General features: G+C 45.4%; 1 protein-coding gene across 1 annotated transcript; it reads right to left on the reverse strand.

Annotated features, from left to right (window-relative positions):
- Nucleotides 1-511: 511 nt before the first annotated feature.
- tmem130 (transmembrane protein 130) lies at nt 512-15,403 on the reverse strand. The gene is made up of 8 exons (XM_080206129.1): nt 15,346-15,403; nt 14,694-15,005; nt 14,018-14,189; nt 12,754-12,896; nt 11,273-11,357; nt 7,425-7,630; nt 3,443-3,555; nt 512-733 (listed from the first exon to the last, which is right to left on the reverse strand). The coding sequence occupies exons 1-8, from the start codon at nt 15,392-15,394 to the stop codon at nt 512-514; spliced, it is 1,302 nt and encodes a 433-aa protein (XP_080062255.1). The 5' UTR covers nt 15,395-15,403.
- Nucleotides 15,404-15,680: the final 277 nt, after the last annotated feature.

The raw sequence follows: 15,680 nt of genomic DNA on the forward strand, positions 1-15,680 counted from the left end.
AATCATGTGATCTGCTCTTAAAGCAACCTGCAACCCTTTTAAATACATAGCAAGTATGTTCCCCGTTAACACTGCAGCCAATTACATGTTACTGATGTGCAGTCACAGTTGTTAATGTATAAAACATGGTAGCCAATATTGTGCGGAGCAAACTCCCACAGATTATCTGTTTTTTTTTCAGCTGATGCCGGGTTGAGGGCTAAATATTTCCGAGGAGAACTCCACTGCCCCTCTTCGAAAATAGTGCCTCTCCCCGCCTGAGAGGCCAGATGGGGCTTTGGTTTAAAGTCTCACCTGAGAGGGGGCCCCTCGAGCGGTGCAGCACTCCCTCAGTACCGCACTGGAGTGGAGGGAACAACCCCCTCCCCCCCCCCGCTGATCAGTTGTATAATCCATGCCTGCTCTTTGGTAAGAGGCTGTTCAGCAAAATGAAGCAAAGCCACCTTCACAGCGGGCTGGAGACACGCACCTTGGGCCTTCACAGCGGGCTGGAGACACGCACCTTGGGCCTTCACAGCGGGCTGGAGACACGCACCTTGGGCCTTCGAGTGTAATCCCGGAGCTGGCTGTGACTGAAGCTCAGGAGTGAATGGACCTCTCTCCCACTGGGGCTGCGTGAGGTGTTCTCCAGCCGGCCGCAGGGGATGCAGCAACCCCGAACGTTCCTCCGCGAGGGAACCCAAATATCCTTCATAGAATTGTCTGATGATGGGGAGAAATCAAAATCTGCCACCTTGAAAACAAAAGTAAGAACAAAGCGAGCAGCAGTCAGAAATCTTGGCTTTTGGACACAATGCCAAACATCTAAATTAGAAAGCTCTTTCAAAGGGCTGGCACCAGTATGAGGGCCGAATGGCCTCCCAGTGGGCTCTTGGATTTTCTGATTCAATCACCAAGGGCTGCGATGCCACTGTTCATTGTGTGTGCTGCACTGCCATCATGTGGCATAATCAGTAAATTACAGTGCACAATTTGAAGGATGGTTTTGACAGACACTTTGACTTGTGTCACAAGTAGGCTTAGATTAACACTGCAATGAAGTTACTGTGAAAATCCCCTAGTCGCCACACTCCAGCGCCTGTTCAGGTACACTGAGGGAGAATTTAGCACGGCCAATGCCCCTTTCAGAGTTTGCTATGTTCCCATTCCACCAATTCTCATTCTTCAAGACTCTAATGGCCTACTCTACTCCATCTTTCCTCCTACGACAATCCCTTCATTGCAGGAACTAGTCTAGTCTAGTGAACTGTTGATGCATTGCCTCCAGGGTACATCTTTCCTTAGGTAAAGAGACCATAATGGTACAATCGCTGACCTTGGAACATCTGAAAACACTTTACACCCAATGAGGTGTGTTGAGATAAGATCGCAGTTATACCATAGGAAATGCAGAGTCACCTTTGCGCACAGCAAGCTCCCGCATACACATAACCAGACGTTGGTAGAGGAATAAAGATTGGCCAAGACACAGGGAAAAACTCCCTGATCTTCCATAAAATTGTGGAATCTTTTCTATCCTACTGAGTGGACACGTGAGGTCTCAATTGAACAAAGTGGCACCGCTGACAGTGCAGCACTCTTTCAGTACTGACCCTCTGACAGTGCAGCACTCCCTCAGTACTGACCCTCTGACAGTGCAGCACTCCCTCAGTACTGACCCTCTGACAGTGCAGCACTCCCTCAGTACTGACCCTCTGACAGTGCAGCACTCCCTCAGCACTGACCCTCTGACAATGCAGCACTCCCTCAGTACTGACCCTCTGACAGTGCAGCACCCCCACAGTACTGACCCTCTGACAGTGCAGCACTCCCTCAGTACTGACCCTCTGACAGTGCAGCACTCCCTCAGTACTGACCCTCTGACAGTGCAGCATTCCCTCAGCACTGACCCTCTGACAATGCAGCACTCCCTCAGTACTGACCCTCTGACAGTGCAGCACTCCCTCAGTACTGACCCTCTGACTGCAGCACTCCCTCAGTACTGACCCTCTGACAATGCAGCACTCCCTCAGTACTGACCCTCTGACAATGCAGCACTTCCTCAGTACTGACTCTCTGACAGTGCAGCACTCCCTCAGTACTGACCCTCTGACAGTGCAGCACTCCCTCAGTACTGACCCTCTGATGGTGTCATCGCCGTATATGTGAAACCTGCCATGGTATCTTTTTTGGGTGACGTTGCTAAGGGGCAGCATATAGACGTGGAATAGGAAGTAAAGACTTTGCTCTTGTTTTTTCTTAATTTATTTATAGGAATTTGGGCGTTGTGGCTGGCCAGCAATATTGCCCATCCCTATTTCCCTTTGAGAAGGTGGTGGTGAGCTGCCTTCTTGAATCGCTATGGTTCCTGAGATGTAGGCACACCTACAGCGCTGTTAGGGAGGGAATTCCAGGATTTTGAGCCAGTGACAGTGAAGGAGCAGCGATACATTTCCAAGTCAGAATGATGAGTGACTTGGAGGGGAACTTCCAGGTGGTGGTGTTCCCAGGTATTTGCTGTCCTTCTGGATGGTAGTGGTTGTGGGTTTGGAAGGTGTTGCCTAAGGAGCCTTGGGGAATTCCTGCAGTGCATCTTGTAGATGGTAGGAGACTGCCACTGTTCGTCCATGGTGGAGGGATTGAATGGTTGTGGAAGGATTAACGAGAAAGCAAAGTGAGTCATAAAATCATACAGGTTTATAGTATGTAAACAGGCCCTTCGGCCCAAGTTGTCCATGCCACCCTTTTTTTAAATCCCTAAGCTAGTCCCAATTGCCTGCATCCCTCTATACCCATCTTACTCATGTAACTGTCTAGACACTTCTTAAAATACAAAAATTGTACCCGCCTCTACTATTACCTGTGGCAGCTTGTTCCAAACACTCACCATCCTCTGTGTGAAAAATTTGCCCCTCTGGGCACTTTTGTATCTCTCCCCCTCACCTGAAGCCTATCTCCTCAGGTTTTAGACTCCCCTACCTTTGGGAAAAGATATTTGCTATCTAGCTAATCTGTGCCCTCATTAGTTTATGGACCTCTATAAGATCACCTCTCAACCTCTCCTTAAAACTCAAACCATCAAGTCCCAGTAGCATTCGAGTAAATCTCTTTTGCATTCTTTCTAGTTTAATAATATTCTTTCTCTAACAGGGTGACCAGAACCGTACACAGTTTTCCAAGTGTGGCCTTACCAATGTCTTGTACAACTTCAACAAGACATCCCAACTTCTGTATTTAATGTTCAATGTTCTGACCAGTGCGTCAAGGTGTACAGTAAGTGATTTGATTTATTCTGGATTTAACACACTAGGAAATTATTTGCCTAATGCGAGTACAGGTGACATTAAGACCATCGAAAATCTCCAGCCTTGAATGGATGAAGTCGAGATATGAAATAATTTGCCCACTCTTGTTGCTTTGAGGCCCTGATATGAAATGGTATCAGAAAAGGTTTAAATTTTACCTCAACCGCGTCCTTCTGGGCTTTGCTCTTTCTCATGACGATGGAGAGGATGAAGAGAAGAATGGCAGTGAACAGGGTAACACATGGTACAATAAACCAAATTGGGTGGATACCTGTAGAGAAGGTGAGGGGAGAGGAGGTTAAGAGACGTTTCTTTATGCTAGCCCAATGAGCGATTGGTACATGTAGGGATAAACTGGTTACCTCTATAATCCAATCAAACTGCTAACCATTCCTCTCTGTAACCACCCCTATTTCAATCAACTGGGGGCTGGGATTGAACCTGGGATTTTGAGTAACAGCAGGAGATCTCTCGATCTGTCCACAAACTCCATTTAATTCCATTTCTTTTAATACTCCCACCAAGCAAGAAACAGCCAATCTTGATTTCAAATTTCACAACTGATCCTCAGAAAGTCTCAACAGCTGATGAGGAAGAGCGCGCTCTGGATTTCTGTTACCCTTTGTGTGAAGAAGTGCCTCCGACATCACCCCTTGGTTATGCCATCTTGTGGCATAACCACACAATTACAGTGCACCATTTGAAAAACAGTTTTGACAAACACTTTGACTTAAGTTTAAAGTTTATTTATTAGTGTCACAGGTAGGCTTACATTAACACTGCAATGAAGTTACTATGACAATCCCCTAGTTGCCACACTCTAGCGCCTGTTCGGATACACTGAGGGAGAATTTAGCATGGCCAATGCACCTAAACAGCACGTCTTTCCGACTGAGGGAGGAAGCTGGAGCACCCAAAGGAAAACCATGCAGACACAGGGAGAATGTGCAAACTTCACATAGACAGTGATCCAAGCCAGGAATTGAACCCTGGCTCCTGGCGCTGTGAGGCAGCAGTGAGTGGGAGAGCCTAGATAAACTGCTAACTCTGAGCCACCTGACAAAGTGGTCAAGTCCTTTGAGACAAGTTGAACTGCTGGTCCAATGGGCTGGATCGGCCAGACCTACGGGAAGTGTATGAGAGTCTGCTTCAGAGCAGGAGTGTGTCAGAGTCCATGAAGAGAGGCATCATCACTTTTGCTTACAAGCGGAAGGGGGAGCAGGAGGAGATGAGAAATTGGTGACCAGTTTCACTGTTGAATATTGACTATAAAATTCTGGTCGTGATGATCACTATTCGGGTCGAGCCTGCTCTGGAGTTGCTGATTCACCCTGACCAGACCTGCGCTGTATCCGGCAGGAAGATCTCTGCTGGCCTTCCTCTACTCAGAGGTACGATTGTCTAGGTACAGGACAGGAGGGCGAACACTCGCCACATTCGCCTGGACCAGGACAAGGCCTTTGACAGAGTTTAGCACTCCAACACGATGGCCCTGCCCTCCAAAACGGGGTTTGGGGATGGAATTGGGTGCTATAGGAATATAGGGGTAGTGTGGGAAGGTGCAACTGATGCGGTAGATCAGCTATGCTCTTATTGGATGGTGGAGAATGCTCGAAGGGCCTGATAGGCTGCTACCAGCAACTTTCTCCCAGGCTCTGACGTACTCAACCTTTTAATCATCTCAAATGCCTCAATTCAATCATCCTTTGATCTTTAATGCTCTTTTGCCAGACTCCTGCCACTTGATGCTGGAGGAACACTGATGTGAAAGTGTGCAGCCTCCCTGCCGCGACTGCAGATGAGCAGAAGTGGAAGTGGCCAGGAACATTGCATCATTGGACTCCTGTGACAGCAGCTCTCTGAGTGAGGCGACGGGAGCTAATCACGGCAGTGGGGGTGGGGGGAGGGGGGAGGGGGGATGAGTAATGCAGTCATGGGTAAGGGTGCTGACTTCCATCAGGTCCCACCAAGCAGCTGCTCACGCTCCAGCTCTGTGTGGATTCTCCTTCCTTTTGTGGTTCTGTTACCAGCTGGAGAGAAAGAGTTTCAATTTATATTTATTTATTAGTGTCGCAAGTAGGCTTACATTAACACTGAAATGAAGTTACTGTGAAAATCCCCCTAGTTGCCACACTCCCGGCGCCTGTTCCGGTACACTGAGGGAGAATTTAGCACGGCCAATCCACCTAACCAGCACATCTTTCGGACTATGGGAGAAAACCGGAGCACCTGGAGGAAACCCGTGCAGACGTGGGGAGAATGTACAGACTCCACACAGACAGCAACCCAAGCCAGGAATTAAATCTAGGTCCCTGGTGCTGAGAGGCAGCACCGCTAACCACAATGGCACCGTGCTGCCCTGAAAGTAAAGTTTATTTGTTTGCCACAAGTAAGGCTTACATTAACACTAGAATGAAGTTACTGTGAAAATACCCCAGTCGCCACACTCTGGCACCTATTTGGGTACACTGAGGGAGAATTTAGCACGGCCAATGCACCTAGCCACATCTTTCAGAGGAGCCAAAGGAGACTGACGAAGTGACATTAAATAGGACTGAAGAGCAAATCTCACATCTCAAACCCATTCCCCCATCCACGATGCTGGAGGCAGAGACAGGAAACTTGTTTGTTGCTGCATAGTCCATTGATCGTAGGAATAAAAAGATTACACATTTATTAGCATTTTCACAATCACTGGATGTGTCAAAGCTTCGTAGGCAATGAAATACTTTTTGAAGTGTAGCGACTGTTGTCGTGTAGGAAGCAAGCTCCTCCAGATAATGACTACATAATCTACATCAGTGATGTCAATTGAAGGATAAATATTGGCTGGCACACTAGGGAGAACTCCCCCGCTCTTCTTCGAAATAGTACCAAGGGAGCTTTTTTGTCGACCTGAGCAGGCACGCCAGCGTGTCTGTTTATCATCTCATCCAAAGACAAATCAGCACTCCCTCAGTACTGCACTCAGGTTTCAGCTTTGGCCAACATCATAACTGAAAAATCAATTGGCCACGTGGTACTAATCCCTGTCAATCGCAGACAATTCTAGTGTGCAAATAGCTTAATGAAAATGTAATTCTTTGATTGTAATGATGAAGGTTTAACGTGATAGTTTAAATTTATTTATTAGTATCACAAGTAGTCTTACATTAACGCTGCAATGACGTTACTGTGAAAATCCTCGAGTCGCCACACTCCAGCATCTGTTTGGGTACACTGAGAGAGAACTTAGCATGGCCAATCCACCTAACCAGCATGTCTTTTGGACTGTGGAAGGAAACTGGAGCACCCCGAGGAAACCCATGAAGAAACGAGGAGAATGTATAGACTCTGCACAGATAGCGACCCAAGCCGGGATTGAACCCAAGTCCCTGGCTTTGTGAGGCATTAGTGCTAACCACTGTACCACTGTGCTGCCCCTCCTCTATGGAGGATCTATACATGGAGATTAAATTGATAGAGTCCAATTTAATTGACCTGGTCTGTTGTAAGAGATTAAACAGTTAGATTTGGGCCAGTGTCTGTGGGAGTTTGCGCGTTCTCCCTGTGCTTGCGTGGGTTTTCTCCGGGTGCTCCGGTTTCCTCCCACACCCCAAAGATGTGCTATTAGGCTGATTGGTGTAACAAATTGTCCCTAAATTAGTCTTCCCTCAATGTGGAATGGCATAAGCATAGATAAGGGTCATGGGTGGAGGGGGGACTCATAATGTTAAAATGGTGGCGCGGGCTCGTTGGGCCGAAGGGCCTATTTCCCGGGCTGTTTTGTTCTTTGTTCTAATAGGATCCATATTAGAGCAGTGTGCTTGTGGAAGAAAGAGGTAGGATGAAATTTTCCTCACTCCATTACACAAATGTGGTGAAATAAATGCATGTCCTCAAATACCAAGTGCTTGGCATTGAGGACACAGTACCCCCTCACCTCCATTACTTGGGAAGAAATGTACCACGCTGGTTCATTGAATCATAGAAGCCGGGAATCAAACCCAGGTCCCTGGCGGCATGAGGCAGCAGTACTAACTACCATGCCACCATGCAGTGTCAAACCCTTCCTGTCACTTCCCCCTCCACAAGCTCCTGGTTACTCCACACCACAGCTCTCCGTGCGCAATCGGCTTCGGTCGAGCTCTCAGGGCTTACCGTTTTGCCAGGTGGTTATTTTGTAGCATGCCTGCAGGTTGCTGACGCTATTCTCAGCCCTCACGTTGAAGGTGTACGGCCCCAGCTCAGTGAAGGTGTGGCTCAGGTTGGCCACTGTTGACCTGAGCAACTCTATTGGGTGACATCCGTGACCAATGACGGGGACGCAGCTGCGAGAAATGAGCCAGCAGATCTGCAGAGGGGGGCTGGGGAAGAAGGATACAGATAAGAGACATTTGCTTGACAGCACAGAGTCTGAACATTGAGAAATCTTGCATCTGTGACAGAATGCCATTTTGTGTATTTGTTTTATAAGCTTTGACTGGTGTCTGTTGAGGGTTCTGAGCATGTGCAGGCTTTTCAGTCTGCGAACTGGACCTGTTTACTAGTGCTCCTGTTCTCATAGGCTTTCTGCTGAGTTACTGTTAAACTTTGTTATTTTCTTAAATAAAGATCTGTCTTTTAAACAATCCATTCGTCGACCTTATTTATCGTATCAAGTTACTGCATCTTTCTGATGACAAGGAGAATCATAGAATCCCTACAGCCCAGAAGGAAGCCATTCAGTCCATTGAGTCTGCACCGACAACAATTCCACCCAGGCCCTATCTCCTTAACCCCATATATTTACCCTGCAAACCTCCCTGACACTAAGGGGCAATTTAACATGGCCAATCAACCGAAACCTTTGGAGTGTGGGACGAAATCGGAGCACCCAGAGGAAACCCATGCAGGCACAGGGAGAATGTGCAAGCTCCACACAGTCACCCGAATTGAACCTGGATCCCTGGTGCTGTGAGGCAGCAATGCTAACAACTGTGACACTGTGCCGCCCTTAGATGGATTAGCCATGCTAAGTGTTTTGGGTTATCGGGATAGGGTGGGGAGAGGGCCTGTGTAAAATACTCTATTAGAGAGTCAGTGCAGACTCAATGGGCCAAGTGAGCTCCTTATGCACTGTAGGAATTCTACAATTATTTCAGAGCAGTTTTAAAAGATATGCTTAGAGATAGATTAGTTTGAGCCATTAGCGAGGACAGCATTTAGCATTGATTGTTCAGGGAAGCCTCACTGACTTTTAAGAAGGCACTAGAGATCTCTCAGGATATGTCTTATGACACAGAGGTTAATCCCCTTTACCTCACATCGTAATCTGCTTAATTATTTGAGAAGGTATTATATGTTCTTAATTAATGTTTAGAGGTTCATTAACATAAAGGCCTGACACTTTCTTTAAGTGAAAAATTAACACGGTATTTTACTTAAATAACCAGGAACTTTAATTAAACACATTAACTCAGGTACAATTCAACTAAAATGCTGTTCGGATAACACAAGGAATATTCATAACTCAAAGCGGAAATAATGGAATTCTAATAACTCTCAAAGAAATGAAAACAACCAGACTTGATGGAATTAGGAAGCTTTCTGGAGTTCTTTTATAGTTGCCTGTCAGTAAGCGCTGCCGGAATTTTTACCTTTCACTGGTTAGCGGGTTAATTATTTTTAAGACCTATCTGAAACTGGCAGAGTTAAGGATTAATTGCTCCAGCGAATCTAACTGCCCTTAGCTGCCTTTAATTCTTTCAGTTAAAGGCCTTGCCCTGCTTCTGATTGATATTCTGGCTCAACCCCTGGTGGAACTTCTCAAGTTGCATTCCTTTTTTATAGTCCTTATGACCTATTAACATTCCTGCTCGCGGATTGGCTTGAGATCGACAACAATAGCAAATTCAAATTTGATAGGTCTTAATGGTTGAGGGTTTTCCTTAAACTCATTGGCTGTTAGCTGCGTGTCTTCTTTAAAGTCATTGGCTAACACAAATGTAAAAACTTGCAGAGCCAGTTACCCAGGCAACCCTGATGCTTTTGGTCTGAAACAAATATACAGATATACAGAGCAAATTTGTATACTCTGTATATCTGCATTTTAGACATTTTAGCACTGAACACAAAACAGCTTTCTAAAGGGACCCACGTTTGTTTCTCTTCTCTCTAATAGTTTTTACAATTATTTTACATCTTTATAAATATTCTTAAATCTTTATAAACTCAACTTCACAACACATGGAAATAGCTGTACTCCTGCTCCTATTTCTTATGTTCTTATGTTCGATGTTAAAGATATTCAGTAGCTATTGTTGACGCCCAGGAAGAGGCTCTGCATGAGGCACAGAAAGAAGCTGTAAGCAGGGAGGTAAAAGTAGCGGAGTGTTCAGGTGTGGAGGGCCACACTCTGCAAATCATTGCAAATTTATGGGCGCTGTGCGTCACTGAAGCAACAAGAGGGGGCACTTAGAAAAGAAATGCAGAGGGGCAAAAGGCAAGGCAAAGGCTGAGCAAGAACATTTAAATTAGAGGAAGTCACAAGTAGCTACATCCTATATGAGAAGCTCGGAGCAGGTGGAGCAATGTATTTACATGTTTAATGTTAATGAAGTGCATACTTATACTATGATGGAGGTGGATGGAAAGCAAATTGAGATGGAAGTAGACACAGAAACCTCCACATCCGTAATTAATAAAAAGACCTATAAGTCAACATGAGACTTAGCTGAGTGCCAGGCCTCTCCTTGGCAGAGATTAATCTTCAGACACACACCGAAGAGTTCATATCTTTGGAGGGCTTTTCAGTCTGTAAGAGAGTGTCCTGCAAGCAAGACCGTTTCACTAGTGCTTCTGTTTTCATACTTACTACAATTGTTACTGTTCTGCTGAGTTACTGTTACTGTTAAAATTGGGAAGTTTATTATATGAAGAAGATTCTCTTTTAAACAATGCATTTGGCTGCCTTTATTGTGGTGTCAAGTTACCACTGTACCTATAACTATCTAATACACTAACTATCCAGGGAATCCCAGTGAGTTGTTAGAATGTGAAACCTGCTATTACAAGGAGTACTTCACAAATAACATCGTAATTTAAGGGGAGGCAATGGCCTAGTGGTATTATCACTAGACTATTAATCTAGAAACTCAGCTAATGTTCTGGAGGACCCCGGTTCGAAACCCTCCATGGCAGATGGTGGAATTTGAATTCAATGAAAAATATCTGCAATTAAGAATCTACTGATGACCATGAAACCATTGTCAATTGTCAGAAAAATCTGTTTGGTTCACTAATGTCTTTAGGAAAGGAAATCCGCTGTCCTTACCTGGTCTGGCCTACATGTTACTCAGAGCCACAGCAATGTGTTTGACTCTCAACAGCCCTCCAAGGCCAACTAGGGATGGACAATAAATGTTGGCCAACCAGCGAGGCCCGCGTCCCACGAGTTAATAAATCAAAGGATGAAATGGAAAGGACAGGAGGTTCATGTGGAATATGGACACAGGCAGGAATTTCTGGCCTGTGTCTGTGCTCTAAATACTATGTCATGTCCCGTCTATAAAACCTTAATTCCCGTTGTCATCTTTTTCATTACAATTTTTTTTTGCAACGTAGCTGTAAATGATATAAATAATTAGTGGGCAGGATTTACCACACATCCCACCACGTGTTTCATTGCGGCCGAAGGTGGCCCCCATTGGCCGGCAGCGAGATCTTCTGGTCCCACCAAAGGGGTTTCCAGGAACATTCCGGGTCTCCTATAAAATTCCGGCCAGCATATTCGACCCAGCAACAGGTGAAGAGATGATGATGTATTTCCAAACCAGGACACTGTGTGACTTAGAGGAGAACTTGCAGGTAGTGGTGTTCCCAGATATATGTAACATGTGTTCAGAAATGGTTGGGCTGTTTGTCCAAAATCACTGGTGAAAAAACTATATAGTACAAGCAGAATTTGATTTATTCTGACACCTTGTAGCCCTGAAAGTCAAGAGAGATTGGCTCGCATGTTCTCTTACCTGCCATTGACATACACGTAAAAGTCCATTCTGTGGTCTGCCTGGGTGTCTTCTACGCTCTTGACTTCAATCTTTTTGATGGTATCTGGAATGAGTCAGAGAATGTGTAAGAACATTACTTCATCGTCATGCTTATTAGGGAATGATGATTTCACAACTCTGGTCATGGAAGGGCATTGAACTTTCCTTGTTCTGAGTCACCCCAAACAGAGGATCACGAGGTTAGCACTGAATGATATGACCACAGAATCATACAGCGCAGAAGAGGCCCTTCGGCCCATCAGGTCTGTGCCAACACATTAGAAACACCTGAACTCTCACCTAATCCCATCTGCCAGCACTTGGCCCACACCCCTGAATGTTATGATATGCCAAGTCCTCACCCTAACATTCACATCATTAACACTTTTTAAAGGATGTGAGGCAGCCCGCCTCTACCACTCTCCCAGGCAGCACATTCCAGACCGTCACCACTCTCCGTGTAAAAAAGTTTTGTCCCCTTGTTACTGACCCTTCAACAGAGGGGAATAGTTGCCCCTTATCCACTCTGTCCATGTCTCTCATAATCTTGTACATCTCGATCAGGTCATCCTCGGTCTTCTCTGCTCCAATGAAAACAACCCAAGCCTATCCAACCTCTATAATGTTCTATCCCAGGCAGCATCCTGGTGCACCACCTCTTCACCCCCTCCGGCAAAGAGATATTGTAAAGTGTGTTCACTTACTGCCTTGGTGCTGCTCACACAAATGGCAGGATTTTTGTTTGCCCATGGAGAGGTAGAAAGTGGGAGGGTCGGGTGGGGGGGAGACCTGGAGGCAGATGGACCTGCAACTTCCTGCGACTCGTTGGCATGCCAATTACTCGCCATGATCCTGGATCTCCGGTCCATTTTTGTTGAGGCAGGACTAGTGGCCTCGCAAGCAGTGGGTTGCACATTGGACCAATTCAAGGGTTCAAAGGCCACTTAAGGTCAGCCAACAGGCAGTAATCAATTTTCCAGTTGGTGTGCAGGTCCTTGCCGAGGCCAAATTAAGGCCAAGAAATTTAGGCAGGTTCTTGACAGCAGAACAATGATGGTGGGTGGGTGCAGCACTCCATCCAGCTTTTGGACCACTGCTCCCACCCCCCCCCCCCCCCCCAGTCCCCCTACACACCTACAATACCCTTGGGCCACAGTGAGACTGTGGCCCCTGAATTTGAGAAACTACCACAGCAGTTTAAGATGGAGGTGCTGTCTCTGTCCTATCTACGTTAGCAGCACCTACCTCAGACAGTGGGACTGCTGTTTCTAAGTGTAGAAGAGTCAATTTGAGGCCCTTGAGCCGTAATTGGGTGGACAGCACTCACCATGGTTACTAATTGGCCTCTTTTTGTTAAAGACGTCATCGCGCTGGGTCAGGACCTGGAAATGGTCCCAACTTCAGATAGAAAATCCAGCTTAGACAATCCAGCAGAACATTATAAATAAATGCAACATTACCTAGAAGTTTCAGTGAAGCGCCATAAACTCCAGTCTTCTGTTGGGAGTGATTGAGATATGCAACAACATCAACATGCATCTGGTAAATCCCTGGTGTTGGATAGACATGAAGTGTGCACGATTTATTTGTGACCATTCGTTCCCTGTATGCAGCCACAAGAAAGCAATTGTAAATGTTCCACTTCAAAAGTTATTTTTTTGAAACTCAACAATCAATTTAGAATATTGCAGAAGGCCATTCTGTCTATCCACGCTGGCCTTTTGAGATGCGGAACAACACCAACAGTGTGGGTTCAATCCCCATACCAACTGTGTGGTTCACAGAGGGGCTGTCTCCTTATGTTACCTCTCTCTAATGTTGTGAAATGGTGCCCCTCATATATACAGCATGGTGGCACAATGGTTAACCCTGCTGCCTCACAGCTCCAGGGACTTGGGTTCAATTCCTGGCTTGGGTCACTGTCTGTGTGGGTTTCTTCTGGGTGTTCCAGTTTCCTCCCACAGTTCAGAAATGTGCAGGTTAGGTTGATTGGCCATGCTAAATTGCCCCTTAGTGTCCAGGGACGTGTAAGTTAGAGGGATTAACAGGGTAAATATGTGGGGTTTCGGGGATAAGATCGGAGTCAGTGCTGACTGGAAAGGCTGAATGGCCTCCTTCTGCACCATAAGGGTACTATGATTCTATGATTCAATTGTCTCTGCCTAATGGAGAATGATGCCTGGACCTGAATTACCTGGATTTAATAAGTCAACTCCCCCTACCCTTTCCCCATAGCCTTGTTAATTTATCATTTTCATGTATTTATCAAAATTCCTTTCAAACTTCACTATTGACTCTGTTTCCAACCCCTTTCTGGCTGCACATTCCAGAACACCACATCTCACTGGGTAAAACATTTCTCTTCATCTATCCTTAAACTCAATAGGAAGGCTGAAAGAGAGCTTCCCTTCTTGGGATATCTTTGACGCCTTTTGTTATGACTAGATGTGTGAGGCTGTATGAGGGGGTTAGTGTTGTACTCTGCGCATTACAAATTGCATTTGATCAACACAGCCATCAGGTGAAAAATGGGATCCAGCATGATGATTTGAAAAAGGCCAATGATTTCACTCAGTTCTTGTGTGTGCACAGTCCCCAACAAGGGATTGTTTGGCCAAGGAGGGATCTATAAATCCTTATGCAAACTTTCAGCAGTATAAAAATGGTCTGATAATTAATTAATTGAAATGTGAATTACAGCACCATGTAGGGTCAAGAATTTACCCGTCACCAAATTCCCAGAAGTAGCGGAACGTGGCAGTGTCAAAATAATCACTTGGATCGTATAGAATGAATGAAATCTTTGTCGGCGTCTGGGTGGCCAATTCATATTCCTTGCTTGAGGAAGTGATACTGCCGTTTGGTTGCAGCAATGAAAGGGTTCCAACAACAGAGTCTGTCCGGGGAAAGAGAAACAACCCCAAAAGGTCAACAATGAATACACATAATTATTAAAGATGATGTACTAATAACCTGGTATAATTACTTAGCAAGCAGCATTCACCAGTAACCAGGTCTTATTATAGTTATAGATCAGTATTCACCAATAATTTGGTCTGAGTAGTTTTTCAACAATATTCACTGGTACAGTTATTGACCAATATTAAACTAATAACTTGCTCCAAATATAATATTCAGCAACGTTCACCAATAGTGAAATGAACATAGTTATTGAACAATATTCGCTGACAACCTGGTGTCATTAATGCTCTAATTTTTTTCACTAATAACGGAATATAATCAATTAATAATCAACAATGACAATTAACATGATGCAGCTGTTAAAGCTGATCCAGAAATATCTGATCAGTCTTTTGAAATTTGTTGCAAATGTAAGTCAACCACTGAATGGGAGATAACAGCTTCCATTGCCAATGACAGCCATATGTTAGTATCTTACCTGTTACAAGGAGTTTGGTGGAACCGTGGGCGACTGTGGGGCACCAGGAACACTCCTTTTGGGTCACCCAGGCACGCAGGGCGTACATCTTGGGGGTGAGGCTGTGGACAGTGATGGAGGACGTGAGTTCCTGCTCTGATCTCTGCAGGATGGCGAGCGGGCTCTCCAGGTACCAGTGGAAGGTGTACGATGGCTGGGGGGTTTCCTGCCGGCTCCCAGCCCTGGGGACCAGTCTGGCCGCCACCCTCCCCTGGGCACCAGTGGTGACGGGACCATTGTTGCTCAGTACCAGGTCATACTGCCAGCACAAGCCTAAAGGTAAGAAAACAAATGTCTGGCCATTCACAACAGAAACCAAGCTCCAATTAAATAAAAAAAACAACATTAAAAAACAGCTCAACCTTGGGAATAAAATATAATTCATCCTCAAACTGAGTCCTTTGGGGGTGAGTTTGATTAACTGTAGTGGGAATATAAATGGCTTTGAATTTGCTATTGCTTTTAAGCTGAACAGGTATTAAAAAACAGTCAGTGACACTGCCAGATTGTTTCCTGTTTATTAAGTAATAAATCTGCTTCTCCTTTCCGAATTTGTGATCTAAGGTCTCCTTCCTAACTTGGTGGTCTCCTCTCCTTCCCCTACCCCACTCACCTGATAACACTTGGGTGCTCAACAAGAACAAGAGCTTGAGAGAAGTCATTGTTGATGGAGCGAGTGTTCTCTCCCTCTCTCTGTGTGTCACTGAGAGTTTGAGATTCCCCACCCCTTCATCAGCAAGCTGACTTTCTCAACACTTCCGAGTACGTCAGCCTGTCAGTCCAAATCACCTTGTGCCTCGAGAAAAGGAGAACCAAAAGCCAGCTAAGCTTGGGAAATGACTTTCCCTGGAGTTTCATTTTAAGATACATAAAACCAATTCAGTGTCAATCACTTCCTAAGTTTTACTGCTCTATTTTTTAACTTTCTGGTGACCATCAGTTCATTTA

The sequence above is a fragment of the Carcharhinus amblyrhynchos genome, chromosome 18 (genome assembly GCF_965287045.1).
Source record: "Carcharhinus amblyrhynchos chromosome 18, sCarAmb.v2.hapA, whole genome shotgun sequence".
Lineage (NCBI taxonomy): Eukaryota > Metazoa > Chordata > Chondrichthyes > Carcharhiniformes > Carcharhinidae > Carcharhinus > Carcharhinus amblyrhynchos.